The 18,038-nt window shown below is 35.2% G+C and overlaps 1 protein-coding gene across 1 annotated transcript; it reads left to right on the forward strand.

Moving 5' to 3' along the window:
* Positions 1-11,388: 11,388 nt before the first annotated feature.
* On the forward strand, positions 11,389-17,247 carry LOC133313212 (10 kDa chaperonin 1, chloroplastic). Its single transcript, XM_061514546.1, has 7 exons — positions 11,389-11,540; positions 11,633-11,691; positions 11,807-11,857; positions 13,307-13,372; positions 13,489-13,536; positions 16,039-16,068; positions 16,935-17,247. The coding sequence occupies exons 1-7, from the start codon at positions 11,459-11,461 to the stop codon at positions 17,001-17,003; spliced, it is 405 nt and encodes a 134-aa protein (XP_061370530.1). The 5' UTR covers positions 11,389-11,458; the 3' UTR covers positions 17,004-17,247.
* The last annotated feature ends 791 nt before the right edge of the window (positions 17,248-18,038 follow it).

An 18,038-nucleotide genomic window follows, 5' to 3' on the forward strand; every position in this document is an offset into this window, starting at 1 on the left:
TTAGTTTCCCTTGAAACCCTCTCATTTGTGAGATAAAGGGCAAAGTCAGCCACTAAAATGAAGAGAATTTTTGTGATTTTGGAGTTGTTTGCTCAAGCCATTGCTTGAAGATCAATTGGAGGAGTCTTGTGACTTAATTGTGGGTAAGTTTCAACACTTTTCATGGATTGATTTGATGATTTAATTTCATGAAAACCTAGGGCTTGTATGCTTGATTTGTGTAGTTAGAGAGCTCAAATGGAAAATGTGTATTAGATGATTATGTCTTAGAATGATGTGTTGGAACTATAAATGCAATAAAATTTATTGAGAAAATGTGCTCATAACTTAGGAAAATTTGGATGAAATGTCATGACTTTGTGTTGGAGATTGTTGTTAGGATTGTGTAATTGGATTGTTGTATGGTTGTATAAGTTAATAATAGGATTGTATGAGGTGTGGAGTAGTTGAATTGGATTGAAAATCCCTTGGTGTATGCCTATGATGAATTCGGCCTTAATGGGAAAAATGATGAATATGATGTAAAATTATTTGGATGATGTATTGTGTGTTAAACGGTAATTAAAAGGGTTGTGTGATGGTTGGAAGGTTTGAAAATCAATGGAAAGATATTGGATGGTGTTGGATTGTGTATTGAACCTAGAGCGAATTAATTGGCAAAATGATGTTTAAATGAGGTAGGATGCAAATTGGCACCTAAAATGACATTGAGGTAACCTTGGGATGCTTAAGAAAAATGAAAAGAAAATAAAGAAAAATATTTTGTAATTTTGTACTACAATGGCCGAACCTACCATGGTGTAGGGGAGGAATTTGACGTTTTTAGATTTTGATAGATTTACCGTATATTAATGGTCCATATATGATCCACGTAGGTTGCCTTTTGTGGATTTGAACCCGAACCGTGAGCTCGGTTGGTTGCACTTGGTCCCGGACCAAAAGGGATTGTGGTGAGTATTTTAAATCATGCATTTATGCTTGAGAATTGGCATGTAATTGGTGAATGGAAGTTGATTGAGAATGTCCTCTGTGTAGGCATTTTGATTGTGTATCTAGCTCGGGGAAGTATTGCATTGGAGCTACGTGGAGGTGATTAATAAGGTAACCTCTTGGTACTGGAGTTTGATCCCCTTGTGTGTTCCACCATGCCCGTTGAGGGTGACGGTAGGAAGTGTATGTAAGTAATATAGGATAACATGTTCATGCATCTAGTATATGTGTTGGTACATAGGATGTACCGTGTCTCTGGCCAGTAGACGTTTTGCCTTCGGGCGTTACAGACTTCCACTGGATAGGTCTCCGAGAGGAAGTTCCAGTTGACCTGGGGTCGTGGTGTGTGATCCGGATAGGAGCACACTAAGAAGTCTCGGGTGGATATGGTTGGTGGGTGCCTTGGTTTGATGTTCTGGGAACACGCCTTGGTTGAGACCCGTAGGCTTATATACCGAGCTAATAGGCTGGACGTTGCGTTATTTTGGCATTCACCATTCCAGCTTCGTCGTATTTTGTATCCCTATGCTCCCCTATTTCACTAAATACCTTGCTTTATCTTATTTTTGGATGTTATGTTATGTTATTTATATGCATCGAAGTGAGTCATTGGGCGGAGTATTCTCCAGAACCTCTGGGCTACTGAGATATATTTGTATATCTCACCCCGCTCTGGGGACTTTATTTCAGGAGGTAGCAGTGGAGTTGGAGCGGCGGGCAAGAAGCCCATGGGATGATTGGACGTAGGATTTGCTATTTTGCATTTTGTTGGCCATTGGACCTAGGCTAGACTTAGCTCATGAACAATGCATGTGATTAGAATTATGAGTATCATTTTGTTCATGATGCATTTTGCCTAAGTTTAGTCTTAATTTATCATGTTTATTTTGGGAGCATTTAATATGTTTCATTTGAAGATTTTGGTTTGTAAAGTGTAATATGTCATTTGGAAGATTTGTAATTTGTACATGAATACTTGATGTAATATGGAAGTATGTAATATGATGAAAGGGCAATAGGCCTATTCTAGGATGTGAATGATGTTGTATAATTCAAAGAATGCATGCAAATGGATTATGGTGATTGAAACATGTTAAGTTTGAAAATAATAAATAAAGTGATGGAAAAAGGGTAATTGAATATAAACTGTGAAGGGTAGTAAGAGTCCCAAGGCATTGCTGTTCCTTGTGTGTACCACCCAATGATTATTAGGTACAAATTAAGGTTAGAGACCACTTCTGTAAATTTGGGATATATTGGAAAAACAAAGGAAACTCTGGCGAATTTTCTAGAAATTGGCATAATTTAGGCGAACTTTGGGAGAGCATATCTCCCTCCACAAAGGTCTGATAAGGACGTGTCATATGTCGTTTTGAAGCTTGAGATGTTATCTATCTTGTGATAAAATTTGAGATTTTTTCTGGATTGGGTGTCGGCCTGTAGAAGGCATAGAACACAGACTGCTCTGTTGGTCCCTGCACATAGGGCTGATCTGGACCCAGTTTGGGAAAATTATTCCTGCTTAGTTTCTCGGTCAAATTAGGTATGTGATATGTCAAATTAAAGCTTAAGGTGTATAATTTCTTTTATATAAATTTGAGAGCAATTGGTTGAGTGGAGTTTCCAGAATATTCGATTGAGTGAAGGCTGTATGGAGCTATTTTGGGATTGGCTGGCAGATTTGCTTGTCCAACTTCAAATGGCGATATCCGGAGCAAACGAGAACTTTATAACTCGTGTGATAGCTTGTTAGAAAGGTATTTAAGTGTAGAATATCATATCAAAAGATGAGAGGTTTGCGACAAGCGGTTTGTCCGAAGAAAATTAAAGACCGAACCATGTTTGGATAGGTAGAAAACGTAAAAGTGAGATTTTAGCTAAGTGGGTTTATGGGAACCCCTTAGTGACTTGAGAGATGTAATATATGTTATAAAAGTAGTTTAAATAATTATTCCGCAAATAGTTTACAGTTACGGTCACAACTTTTATTTATTACGCTTTTATTGTTTTAAATGCTCGCGTAATAAACGAAAAAAGTTTACTCGCATTTTTACAAATGAACTGTTGTGATTGTAATTGCGCTTAATATCATAACTAATGTTAACAATACCGATGTACAACGGGATGTTACAGGAAGCGTAAGTATCTTGATAATCAATATTTTTAACTTGATTTTAGGCTTTAATAATGAGATGAGCCTTAGATCAATTTTTTCATCTAAGTGGCATTTAATTTTAAAAATCTATTTCGATCCAATGACTATGTATGATTGTGAGATATATCTCCTTTTGGAGCTAGGGCATCCCTCCATTCCGTATTTGTCATTGCCATGGTAAAAATGGAGGGTTAAATCTCAAAAGCTACAAAATTGGAAGAAAAAAAAAGCTTTGTATGAAGAATTAAAGTTGTGAAAAGAGAAATAATTATTTAAATCGCATAATATGGTATTACCGAAAAAGATGATTGCTTCAAACAATATAGGCAGGTAGAGTCACGAAGGTAAGGAGGGGATTGTGAGTTGTTAATAAGCACCAATTTTGACACGGTGTTTTCGATATGTTTTCGATACGGGACGTTGATACGTTACTTCAAAAATATTAATATTTTGATATGTTCCATATGTCTTAGTATTAAATAATAAAGAGTGTATTTCACATTAACAAAATATAATAAAAGGAAAATCCTAAGTTTCATTACAAAAAGTAAATTAAATTAATTTGGTATTTGATTGGTTAGATATTATGGTGAGGCGAATTTGTGAGTGTCGAGTGATTTTTTGGATATTTAAAATGACGTCACACCCTGTAGGTGGAGTTAATCAAGTGACAAGTATCGAGTGTCGAGACTCTACCTTACGCTAGGGTTTTTTCTTCATCTTATTCTCTTTCCTCTATACATTTCTCATGGCCAAAGAATCTCAATATTCAATGGGAAACGACGCCACAACCCAACCCTCCTTGAAGCGCAAGTACAATGACGATCAGCCCCCAACCCACAGACCCATTGGATTCTCCGATACACCGAAGGCACTGCCGCTATAATAACCCTAACTTGTGAAATGAATAATTATATATTATTCTGTGATTAAAATGATGAATTTGGTTTAAGAATAAAATTTGGAGATTTTTCGAGATTTTTGGGGAAACGTGAAAATATCGCGCTAAAAATGCAACTGTGCAAAATTACCTAAAAACTTGAAAATATGCTAATGAGAGTTTATTAATGAACATTGGTGAATGTTAAAATGTTGATTTGATTATGAAAACATGAGTTAGTGGGAGTTTAAGTGAGGGGTAAAGTAGTAATTTTCTATGTGAAAAACTTTGACCTAAGTCAAAACTTCACTTAAGTGGAATCAAGACACCACTTAAGCCATTTTGGCTTGTCTTCTTCGTAAGGTGTAGCAACCAAAAATGAAGAGGCCATCTGTGGAGAGCTTGAGAGTGGATTTTCCATTTCTACTCAATTTTAGCCTTAACTTTGGTCATGAAAGATGTTTGTCTTGGTTTTGTGATCATATTTTCTTCTTAGCGACTTGGTTGAAATCCATTGTGTTAGGAGATCCCTCCCCTAGAAAGTGGCGACCTTGATGGTGTTCTTGAGCTTGGAGACTTGTTTTGCTTACTTGGTTGGTTGAAAGACATTCATTGGACCTTTGTTAGTTGATTCAAGGTAAGAAACACTCTCTTTGCTCAATGTTTAATGGAGATAAAAAATTTATGCATTCATGGGAAATGTGGTTAAGTTCATGGTATTGGGGTGTGAATGAGACTTAAATTCATGTACATAGTGTGTTTGGAAAGTGATTTAATTGGTGGAAAGGGGTTCAAATCATTGTTGTGCTCACTTTTGTTGTTGACCGAAAATTATGCATCGAAAAAGTGATGAAGTGTAGCTTGGACCGATAGTGTGTGTAAGGACCCGCACCGTTAATTAAGGAAATTAATTGATTATATGTGAGAAATAGAAAATAATTCCATAATTGACCCTAATAATTATGAGATGACTTAAATAAATATGGTAAGTGATTGTTAATGATGAAAATCGCTTTTCTAATGAAAAGTGCAGATACCGGTTCTACTAATCGGTATAAATGCGTACCGATGAAGTATCCCAAAAAATTATAATAAGTGCATGAATATTCCTAGAATAATATATAGGACTTGTAAAACAAGTTTCAAGTTAAAATAATGAGAACTGGTGCTAGAACTGATACTGGTTATGGAAAAGCGCGTACCGGAAAGGTGCTGCGAAAAATAAAATAAGAATATGATAAATCTTAGAAAAATGAGTAGGTTTTGAATCTCAAGTTTGGGATTAAAATGTTAAGCGTAGCTATTAATGCTAATACTGTGCGTTTAAAACTTAAGTGCCTATATATTCTCATTTTGCACAAGAGGCCACCTTTCCTCTTGGTTTCTTCACCAAAAACTCCATACTTGAGTGTGCTTGAGCTTTGAGTGTGTGAAAGGTGCTCCATTTCTTAGTTTAATTCCTGACTTGTGAGGTTTTGAGGGCTGTTTTTCTGAGTTTGGTTGTGAGTGGTCATCTTCTTGGCATTTTGAGTCTCATGGTGCCATGGTGATGGAGAAAGGTCCTATCTTGTGGTGCATTTTCGTGGCCCTTCTAAGTCAGTGTTGTGGTGATGTGTAGAGGACCTCTTTTCTGCCCCATTTTCGGAGTTTTGGAGCCTTAGAGGTATACATGATCACCTTTGTGTCATTTTGAGGTTTTAAGCTTGTTTAATCGGTTAAAAATCATAACTTGAACCATTTGATAAAAGAAATGTGTTTCTGGGTTCTTAACTTAGTAATAAACATCTGTTTAGGGAGTCATTGGACTCCCAATCGCATTTGGATGCTTTAAATTGGACTTATGCAGTGAACAACTCAAGTTTCTGCATTCTGTCTGGGAAGTATTCGAATACTTTTCGTGTAGTATTCGAATATTTATCCCTTGGTAGTCGAATACTTTTCTGGGAAGAAAAATATTTGGATACCTTTGAAGAAGTATTCGAATACTGAAGAGTATTCAAATACAGTGAGTTTTGGTATTCGGATACTGTGGTATTCAGATACCAAAGGGTGAAGTATTCGGATACCTTGTGGTATCGAATACTTAAGTGAAAGTAGTCGAATACTTTCTGAAGAGCTGGAGTATTCGAATACTCATCGGGGAGTATTCGAATACCTCCTGCAGAAATAACATTAAATGACTTAAAATGAGATAGAAAACCTTAATCACTAAATGTAACCTTGAGCTATGGTTATTAACGATGAATTACTGTATTATCAGACTGTGATTGAGCTGTTTTGTGGACTTTGAGCTTGGTTGGATTCTTGGTTTGGATAGCTAGCTTGCAAGGTAAGCTTTTGTGTCCTCGGTTTTGCCATTGTTTGGTTCCACCATACCCCATGAGGGAATGGTTTATATGCATGCTGTGTTTTTATGCTTTGATGATTGGAATGCTGTTGAATTGTTAAGTGTAAGGGCCTTATAATATGCATGTGTTGTTCCACTTTGACAGTAAGCCTGAGTATGTAGCACCATACAAAATGGTGAGACTAGGGTGGATGCAAGTAGCGTCTTGCACTAATTGTAGGAGATAGACGTATTTCTTGCATTTCTCTGGCCAGTAGATTATATTGACACACATGACATGGTTATCTGTGCATTACACTAATTTTGGAACTTATATATACTGTGTAAACTGTTTCAGAACTTATATTGCACATGTAAGTGAGCTTGGGGTGGAAGATCCTCTAGGACCCTTTGTCTTACTGAGATTTCTTTTTGGAGATCTCATCCCACGTTTGGGGCACCATTTCAGGTTCAGGTAGTGCGGGGGTTAAGACCTCTGGCGGCAGGAGGCCGGAGCTTAGCTGATTGATATTGTTGTTTATATGCTGATTATGTTGGATGCTAGATTATGTCTGTTGTTATTTTGTTTTTAGCTTTATGATTATGTTGTTGCTGTTGTGACTTTGTTGGCTTTGTTTCCTTATTTGGTGAGCATGGGGATTGTCCATGCCACATTTATTTGACTATGTCTTGATTTAGATTCGGGTTGTAATAATGTATCAGGATTATGTCCGGACTACGTGTTGTAGTTCCGTGATTTTAGATACGCACTGTTATTTATATTACGAGGTATTTCAGTTAGTTGTCTTTTGCAATTACATACAGGCAATGTTTTTATGAAAATGATTAAGTAATCAACTTGGCTAAGTATAATGACGTCATAATTGAATGAAAGAAAAAGATATTTCGCATTTTAATTAAGCAAGGCTTAATACGATGACATGTTAACAAACCAGATATATACGGGGTGTTACAGTGTGCTTGAGTAATTGTTTGTGAGATGAAATAATGAATAAAATGGGATTAAACAACCAATGGGGTTATGTTGAGTCTTGGCCAAAAATAGGACTTGAGAAAGTGTTGAAATTTCATGTGTTTGGAGGTTTATGACATGAATTGGTTGATTTTCCCTTTGTATAATATGTTAAGGAATCAATGTGGATGATAAAAAGGAATTTAAATCACCAATGTGGTTGCTTAGGGACTATGGCCGAAATTTATGCATGAATAAAGTATGATTATCATGTATTTGGATACTTGTAATGTCAAGTTGTGTGTTGATTCTTTGATTGTGTGATATTGTAGATTGAAGCAATTGGATTGCTAGATGGAAGACTAGGTATTGCCTAGGTGTGTCGAAGGGAATTGGTTCTTGTTCAACAAGAATTTGGTAAGTTATGGATTTGAGTTCGTAAATGTTTTGTATTGATTGGACGACCATTTGATTAATGGTTTTGATTGGTTTCAATTGTTGATTGGAATAGTTACCATGTATAGGTAAACTTTGGTGTGTAAGTGTATTGCGAGCTTTCTTGGTAAATGGAAAGCTTGTCAAGAGAAGGTTTGCTTTCAGGTAAACTTATGGTCTTGGGGTTAATCCCCTTGTGTGTTCCACTATGCTCCACTGGGAGGAATGGTTAGATGATGTGATTTATAACACTGATTGTCAGATAGTTTGCTTATGCATTTGATTGGATGTGATAATTATATGTATGGTATACTATGAGTATTTGTGATCTCTAGCCAGTAGATAATTGTGATTGAAATCTTCCATGGGAACGGTAATGACCTCCACAATGGGTACGGTTGTGTGACCTCCACAGTGGGTATGGTAATGACCTTAGTGAGTTCGTGATGTGGGTGGGAATTGTATTATGACCTCCGTGTGAAAATATTTTGTGCTAGTATATAATGTATGTTTACTATTCCTTTGTTATTATTTATGCATATTGAGTGAACCATTGGATGGAGCGACCCTTGGTTTACTGAGATTTGTAACCTCACCCCATTTTTGGGGGGACCACATTTTAGGTACTGCTGATGGTTCTGGAGGATCCTTGAGCAAGAAGCCCGAATAGGGTTGTGTATTATTGATATTTTGGATGCACGTTGTATTTTGGGATTGGCATATTTGGATTCACTTTGGGACTTAGCATATGAACATGATTATGTAATGTTATTTTGGATGCATACCTTGTGAGGGTTTTGTTCATGTGATATTTTGTCTAAGTCCAAGTTGTAATTGGGACATTATGATGTAATTTGATTTATATTCATTTGAGACCTAGACATGCAATATTATGATATATCTATAATGAAAGATTTAGGCCTATTCTGGTATATTGTGATGCCTTGATATGGCTAAGTAATAAATAATTAGAGAAACAATGTAATTGGCATATGCATGAAATAAGATGAAGTTGTATGATAATTTGGGAACTTAGATAACTTGATGTTTAAGTAACCAAATGGAAATAATTTGTGGAATAAGAAACGATCATAATATGATAATTGTTGTTGGATGTAAAAGCCTCCTTATTTGTTAGGCAATGGGTGGCCATTATATGTCAATTAGGTAACAAGATTGGATTAAATGACCTTAGATTGAAAATACAAAATGATGTTGCCAATTTTTCTATAGAATCTGGGAATCACTTCCATCTTTAGAAAATCATAACTCATTTGTTTCTCTAAGAGGTGAGATGGATGAGGTACCAAATAAAAGCTTAGAATGTATACTATCTTGTTTCTCTAAGCAGTGATCACTGCTTAGAATTGCAGACTTGCTGCCAGCTTCTGGGAAGTAGCTTTGATTGGGCGTATCTCCTTCGTTCCTTAACAAAACGAGGCATATCATATATCAAATTAAAGCTATAGATGTATAGTTTTTTGTATAAAAGTTTAAGAATAAACGGGGCAGTACAACTTCCCCTGTTTTAAGTTTAGTTTGCTAACATGTTTCCCTATAAACTAGTTTTAAGCTGTTGACTTACGGCGAACATATCTGGAGCTATACATATCCTATTGAAGCTTGTAATACAGTGCTAGAAATCTTGAGAGGTCTAATATAACATAATAAAATATGGGAATTTATGGTCATGTAGTCAGTCCCAATTTAGGAAAACGTAGAGGCTGCTAGTGTTGAATATAGTAAAATTATGAATTCAGCCTTGTCGGTTTATGGGAACCACATGACAAAAATAAATAAGTAATGTATGATATGTATGAGTTAGATTTAATTATTTCGCAAATGTGTATGAGCTATAATTACAGTTTTGAATTTGGTTAAATACGGAATGGGTTCTAAAATGAAAGCGTTTATTAATGAAAAAGGAAAAAGTTTTACAGCATTTTAATTCAACTCCTGTGATTGTAAATGCGCTTAATATAATATGTAATGATAACATACCGGTATACAACGGGCTAATACAACCGCCACCCTCCTGCAACAGCATCCCTCCCCCCGCAGCCACCGGTATAGAGCTCACGAAGCAATCCTCCCAAGAGGTCGCCACTCACCTCCCATAATAGAGCTCCTCCCTTCGACCCCAAGCGACCCAAGGTCGATAATGCTGCTCGCCTCCTTAGTGGAGCTCCTCCCCTCCTCATTTAGGTATTTTTGGGCCAATCCGATACGGTAATATTCATATTGAAAGCATATGGGTACAAGACGAGTGTCCGATATGTTGGGAAAAAAATTCCTGTGTATCGGTGCTTCGTAGGTGAGTTGCGTTAAGGCCATAGTGATGAAATTTTTGGTGAGGAAGCGGTGGTAGCCAGTGAGGTATGTGTGATTTCTGATGGGATATGAGGTGGCGGTAAAAGTGGGGGTGGCAATTTAGGTTGACCCGCCCCGACCCGCCCCGTCCTGCCACCAACCCGCTAAAAACAGGGCGGGACGGGTTGACTCGCCAAAAATATGGGTTGGAAAAATGAACTCATCCCGTTTTATGGTGGATTGGCGGGTCAACCCACCAACCCGCCAATTAAAAAAAAATTAATTAAAATTCAAAAATAAATTATATTTTATGAATTTTTCTAATATTATTTTATTTTATTTCACACTTCTCCATATTTTTTTAGTCTCAATCTTAAATGTATACTAATATTTGTCAAATATTCTTTAGGAACTTATATATAGATAACATTTGTCATAAATAAAGTTATTATTCTTTATTTTTTTTAGGAAGTACTAAGATAAAAAAAAATTTGGATATCACAAAAATTTAAGGACTAATAAAAATACTACCTAATTATAAAAAAAAAAAAATTATAACTCAGCGGATCAATCCGCCCCGCAGCGGGTTGAACCCGTTTTGACCCACTTCTAGGCGGGGCAGGTTGAGGTGGGTTGGTGGGTTGAAAACATCAACCTAACCCGCCCCGTTTTGGCAGGTTGGAGGGTTGACCCGTCGGGCTCAACCTATATTGCCACCCTAGGTAAAAGAATGAAAAGCTAGGGAAACAATGTATCTAATAAGGCAAAGGGCCTGTTTGGTGTGATATATAAAGCCTGATAGTATAAGCTTATACTATACGTTATGACATTTTCAGTTGTTTGGTGTGACCATCGTATGGTATAAGCTTATACAGCAGGACCCCTTATACATCAAAATAATGTATAACTTAATCCGGCCTAGGAGTGGTGGATTAGGCCTGATAAGGGGTTGATGTATTAATATTGCTTACAAGTACAATTTCCAAGAACTAATATATCATTTTAATATTTATATATTAAAATAATTTTTTAATATATTAATTTTTAAAATATTGGAGGATATTATCTTTATACAATATCATACCAAACACTGGATAGTATTAAAACACAATCAGGTCTTGTACTATCAGGCCTTATACTATCCGGCCTTATCTTATACTATGTACCAAACATGTCTAAAGAGTTTAGTGTTTGTCATTTTAAATGATACAATTTTGTGTCTTTAAAGTACCTCTTCTGGTAATTTCTCGTCTCTTAATTTGTTTGTTTGTTTGTCTTTTTGTTCTTTTCTTTGTTTTTTTGGCATAAACCTACGAAGGGTTTAGTCACTCTTACCTATCCATTCTTTTGCAGCATAGAGCTTTGGTTTTGGTCTCTTCTTTCTTATCCATGGCTTCCACATTCTTGACCTTACCAAGTCCCATTCTACACAAAACCAGTGCACTCTCTTTCTCTAACCGGAGACTCCCATGTATCTTCAACTCATCAAAGCATTCATTTATGTTCACCTATTTCTTCATCTTTCACATTTTCTTAACCTTTTATTATCTGGGTTTCGTGCAGTTTTGCAGAGGAACTCTTTCAAGATCAATGCAGTTGCCAAAAAATGGGAACCCACTAAGGTTTTTTTTTTTTATGGTTTTTTTGAACAATTTCAGTTGTGTATGGGTGGGTAGATGTTGATATTGGTTGAAAGTTCAATTTTTTAATCTCAGTTTTGATGATTTTGGGGTGCAGGTTGTGCCTCAGGCTGATAGAGTTCTTATTCGTTTGGAGGAGCTATCAGAAGTAAGCGATGAACTTTACCAAAAATCAAATTTTTTAATTTGGGTTATTGTTTATTCTTAGACTGGAGGGGCTATCAGGATTTGATTCCAGCTGTTAATTTTTCTTCCATTTAGTGTTTTTCAACCTTGGTGCCTATAGTCTTGGAATTACTAGCATATTGATGTTTATTTTGATGTAAATGTTGATAAGAAATTATTATGTTCCTTATCTTAATGTAAATGTTGGGCTCGTTTTTGGGCCTTCTTTGTTTGGCTAAGTTGCAGATTGATGTTATTTTGAGAAACCCTTTGGGATTGTGCCATTACATGAATTTTGATGTGGTTGGTGTGCCAATGCATATTGCTAATGGAAAATCCCTTGTGTGTGCTTCAGGTTGGTGCACTTGTGTGACCTAAGCACATGCGAGGCACATAAAAAATATTCTATGATTTTCTTCATTCAATATCCTCTGCTTTGTTTTCTGTTTTGTCAGTAGAAACAAAAACATTCATGTTCACCCTTAGCAAGGCCCCGTAATGCAGTGTAGGATGGGTAATTGGTATTGAAATGCACCATTATGAGTTGCACATGCATAATAATAGCCATAGAAGTTAAGAAATTGTGTATGAAGATATAGACTACTATAATCTGAAACTTCTTTGAGATATACAGATCTAGTTCTGCGATGATAATTGACATATAAGTGACTTAAGGTCACCTATGATTATCAGCCTTATAATTTCATCATTTTTATGCTGGGAGTTCAATGGGAGTGTGTGATAGAAGTCCAGTGGAAGTTGATGGAAGGGCCGTCGTGACATATATGTAACATTTACGTAGAGTGGTAAGCTGTCATGCCTCTGAGAGATATATGTTCTGAGTTTTGACTTCAATGTCCATAAGAATTTCCTGAGTTTTTTGCTTACATGATAGTTGTTGGTGAATCAGTCATTAGTTGACAATGTAGTTTTGTCAGTTTAGGGTATTTAATGTATATTTCTTTATAGCAGCATAATGAAGTTGGTAAAATAATATGGTTGACACGATAACCATATGGGTCCTGTTAAAGTTTCAGTTGTATTGATCATACAAGCATACTTAACATAAGGGTGGCAACCTGTCTGCTATAAGGGATAGAATTTCATGTTTGGTTTCCATATGGTGACAGTGTTCAGCCATTGGTTACTTTGAAGGCGTGGTTTGTATAATATCTTGTGAGATTGGCCATTTGCATTCTACTTTGTCTAGACATTTCTTCTTGTTTTCTTTTTGTTTTGTTGTATTTTTCCTCGCAAGATATCTTCCGTTTTTGGTCCTACGAGTTTTTCCCTCGTCATATGGATGTGAGACTGTTGTTTTGTTGTTGTCATTTGACCTGGAGGTCACAGGTTTAATTCATGTAATCAGTCTCTTGAAACTATGCATAGCTTGAGTTTTATAGCTAATATGTGAATATATTTTTTGGTGCAGAAAACAGTTGGTGGAGTTTTGTTGCCCAAGTCAGCTGTTAAATTTGAGCGATATCTCGTTGGAGAAGTAAGTAGACATAGATGCCTTTGGTGTGTTGCCTGTAAACTTGTACTCTAATTTTTTTATTTTTTTGTGTGTTTTGGATTTGATAATTTGTTCATTTTCTTTCATATTTGTTTCAGATCTTAACTGTTGGTGCTGAGGCTGGAGAAGTAAAGGCTGGATCGAAGGTGTGTGATTGTTACTGTGAAAGAGATGTAGAAATGATGGAAAAGAATGAAAGAATAATTTAAATTTTCTCAATACTTGATTTCAATAACAAGCTAACATCCTTGAGACTGATAATATGCCATATATAGGTGTCTCAAATTCTCAAAGGACCCTAAATCTACCAATATAAACAACCGAAACTTAAGACTAAATAATCCTAATCTTAAAAAGGGAATATAGTCAGAATCAGAGAATCTGACTAGGCATAAGATATTCCAAGATCCAAACAAGTAACCCTGGATTCCTGAGTTATTGATAATTAATCCCTAAATCCCACTTACAAGCCTTAATTCCCAGTTTACAGTTACATCGTAAGTTAATGTTATCACTTATGAATGACCAATTCCCTGTAAAGTTCAAGTTATTATTTGAAGCTAATGAATGGTTATACACCTAATATGTCCCATCACACAAGAATGTTTTTGACTTTGACGTGTGGATAATGCAAAGGCTCATCTTGTAGGTCGACAAGGATCAAACTAGTGGGTGTTGAGGCTTTGATACTAACTTCGAAATATGCAGAGAAGGTTTTTGAAAATTCTGGAGGAGTGAAAACCTCAACTTTTGAGTTCATATAATTACCCATATAAAAAAAATAGACCACTTCCCATGAAATCTTGCGAGGGTAGGGGTGAGGAAAATTCTTGTATGCAAGCTGGGAAGGGCAAAAACATATAAAGCCGGATGAATGCTTGCTTCTGCTGATTTTATATGGACAAATGGGTGTAATCTATATCTACTCGATGCACATATGAATTCTGGCCTTCAGGTTTTGAGCAATACAATTAGGCTAAACAGTAATGTCCACTAAAATACCCTCTTAATGTGAATTACTAAACTGTATGAATGGAATCCATGACTAGGCATAAGCTGCTTTGCGTGTACCTTGAGGTTCATCTCCATCAAAAGTGAAGAACTTGAATGCTTTAGGTGCAATGTACATAGATGAAAGTACTATGATCTTTAACCAGTTTTGTTTGCCTAGGTTGGCAGTAATCATTTCATGACATGGTATTAAAGCCTTTGTGACTAAGTGGTCCAGATTCATTCCTTGCTGCTCGCCATTCTTCTAATAAAATTGTGAAATTTCTTAGCACATGTAGGTGAGTTTATGTATTATTCACCCTTTAAGTTCAATGGGCTGATGTAAGGGAGCATGTTAGAAATATAATATAAAATATAAAATAATTCATTTACTTTCACCTTACAGCTTAAGCTTTTATGATGAAATGGTTCTTGACACACGAGTAGCAATAGTATTTTTATGCTGCAGTTAGCATATTTTTGTTGGTTGATAAAAAACACCACATTGCTTGTTTGTGGCATCCAGGAAAAAGAAGATGGCCTGTGCATTTTTTATACTTTAAATCCTAAAGGGTTTTCACGTGCGGGGGGATTGTGTTAAGAGATAAAATAAAATTGATCATGTATTTTCACCCAACAGCTTAAACTTTTAGGGCCTGTTTGGAGCACTGGATAAAGAAGATAGGATAGGATAACTTATCATATCCTACTTGTATCTCTTGTTTGGTGGGTCAATAGGATATGATTAGCTTATCCTATTGTCTCATTTTATCCTATCCAATACATGATTTCTTATTATTATTATTTTTTTTTTGGTAAAGCATGATTTCTTATTCTATGAGGGGAGCTGGGTTAGGATTCAACAGGATAGGATACCAATATTAAATATCCAATATATCTCTACGCTACCCAATATATCCCCACGTTACCCAATATATTTGTATTTATTGCATTATATTTTTTCTTTCTTTCTTTTTTCTCCTTCTACATAATCTTATTAGATTGCTAATCAGGTGCTCATCAAACACAGGACATGATATAGGCTTATCAGCCTCATATCATATCCTACCCTTATCAGTCCCATATCATATCCTACCATTATCCTATCCAGTCCACCAAATGAGCCCTCAGATAAAACGCAGATGATTGGTTTCATGTATTATGTTATATTTCTAGTAGAAACCATAGGTAGCCTTGTCTTACATATTATATAAGAAAAACATTTATATGAATTATTATGAGCAGGTAATTGGGTTATAGATAGTAATAGTTCATATATCAAATTGAGTTGCATACTTTTGAAATTACAGGGATGAGAGAGATAGAGAGGAAACATATAATATTTTTCAATGATAAAACTTTCAATGGTGTTGATACAAAACACTGATCAGATGCCAATATTTGTAATAAAACTATGAAGACTGAAAAAAGGGTGAAATATTAATTCCGACCAACATAAATGCTGTAGAAAGGAGTTCCATATGCCAGGAATTTAAGAATTGAATGATGTAATGTCAATAACGATTAAATTGGATATGATTTTTACCATTGCTTTGTTAAAATAATCAAAATTAGAAAGAAAAAAAATAGTATTGTTTTGAATCATTTGAGCTCGCTGGAATTTATTCCAAATATAAAGTATAATTATTCTTTTGCAGGTACTATTCACTGACATGAATGCTTATGAGGTAAGTGACTTAAAATATTTTCTTTGCACTTTTATAAAGATAATGTTATGAATTTGATAATATTCTAAGTTGTAACATAAACTGTTAAAAGTTGTTTTTAATGAATAAATCACTGACTGAAGAAATGTTTATATCAGAAGAACAACTTATGGGTAAAATACTACTGACCCCAGTGCTTGGCTCATGAAATTATCCAAGATTAGAGCAAGTGCTAGCTAAACCTTTTTTTTTCTTGTTTGTCTTAGGTATATCTCATACTTGTTTGACTTTTAATTAACTTTTGTCAGGAAAATGCTTTACAACTTAACCTTATTTTTAGGCTGAGTTTGTCCAATATATGATGAAATTGTCTTTACTCACAGACAAATTTAGAAAACAATCTTTTTACTTAAATGTTTTTCATTGGTCATTGATATCCTCACTTTTTTATAGCATCGTTTTGCACAAATTTTCATGCCTAAGGATTGTGTGCACAAGGCGTACACGCAAATTGGTTATTGCCCTTTTGATATTATGCTGTTGTCTGTTTTACGTTTTATTTTTTTGTGCTGTCATATCCTTTCCTTTCAGTCTTCTGAAAGGTAATGGTACTGCATCTAAGTTGTACTGTTATGTTCAATTATAGTTTACTTACATCCATTGTGACTATTTTATTGTAATAGTAAGTGTATTCAGTATTGCATTAATGAAATAAATGTTGCTCTTCAAGTATTGCATGGTTAGCAATGTGGTGGATGTTTTGGTCACTATTAAAGAAACGAAGTTGTGATTCATCTTTCTTGAAAAAAATCTAGAGTATTATAATGCCATTATTAATCAATTGTTTTTGTTGCTATTAATGAGTTTTTGGTGTAATTATTTGTCAGGTGGATTTGGGGACTGATGCAAAGCATTGCTTCTGCAAAGCAAGTGACTTATTGGCCGTGGTTGAATAGGGTTTGGCCACTGTATGAAACAGAAAGGAACAGCCTTCTTTTATAACTTTTATTGCAAATGTATTAGAAGTAAAATGTACCATTTTCAAAGGTGTTAAAATTTTCTCCTCATGTTATGTCATAATAACTTGTGCCTTTGCTTTGGCTTTTATCGCCAAGTTCATGACTTCACTTTTAAAAGGATAAGGTTTGTGCATTCTTGTTAAAGGATTGAATTCTATTGACTAAACAATAAGTACCTTCTTCGTGATAGCAGTTTTTCGATTTGTTTTTTGGGGTTCAGATAGGTTTAGTATTTGAACAATCTTGGATTGGTGTCTCATTCACTTTTGAGTATTGAATCATCCATGCATGATGGTTTTAAGTGCTTATCGATAGCCCTTCACAAAAGTAAACTTCTCTGTTGGGGAATCTCCATTTTTTTACTTTTCTTTGTTCAAACTAATATTAGACCTTAATATTTTTTAATCTAATCATAATATCTCAAGTCATTTCATGGATTTGTATTTTTCTATTTTTTGGGTTGAAATAAAGGGCCAAAGCCTGTCATTCAGATGAAGGTTAATTCTGAATGCTTTAGGCCTAAAGCCAATATGAGAAGTTGCATCCTATCACCAAAAACTTACGAACCAGTACCAAATTCTCTGGTAAATTAAAGGTGAAAGGGGAACTTATATTAAAGGGTTTTTTAAATGTCATGTAACACAGGAAAATTGATACATCATGTTACAAAGACATGTTTTGGTAGGGTCCACCAAATATTAAAAAAAAATGAAGAAAAAAGCTAACACAGAGAACGAACTGAGAGTAGGAGGAAACAAAAATTGCCTGTAACATGACATTTGCTTTTCCCTATATTAAAATAAGGAGCATGGTTTAATCATAATATGAAAAGTTTAATTTAACATTCACAAGATATCACTTCCAATCCTGGTCTTCAATTTTAAGTACCATTTGATGACTTATTCTCAGCTTTTCTTTTTCCTAAAAAAAAAAAAAAACAAACCAAATACATTTTTTTTCTAAAGGAATTTT

This window comes from Gastrolobium bilobum, unplaced genomic scaffold (genome assembly GCF_033153095.1).
Source record: "Gastrolobium bilobum isolate Gb01-03AN ecotype WA unplaced genomic scaffold, APGP_CSIRO_Gbil_v1 utg24468, whole genome shotgun sequence".
Taxonomy (NCBI): Eukaryota; Viridiplantae; Streptophyta; class Magnoliopsida; order Fabales; family Fabaceae; genus Gastrolobium; species Gastrolobium bilobum.

Coding starts and splice junctions, on each gene's coding strand:
- LOC133313212 (XM_061514546.1), top strand. CDS start 11,459: ATGGCTTCCACATTCTTGACCTTACCAAGTCCCATTCTACACAAAACC. Junction 11,692..11,806: donor AAAAATGGGAACCCACTAAG/GTTTTTTTTTTT, acceptor TTTGGGGTGCAG/GTTGTGCCTCAGGCTGATAG. Junction 16,069..16,934: donor CTGACATGAATGCTTATGAG/GTAAGTGACTTA, acceptor ATTATTTGTCAG/GTGGATTTGGGGACTGATGC.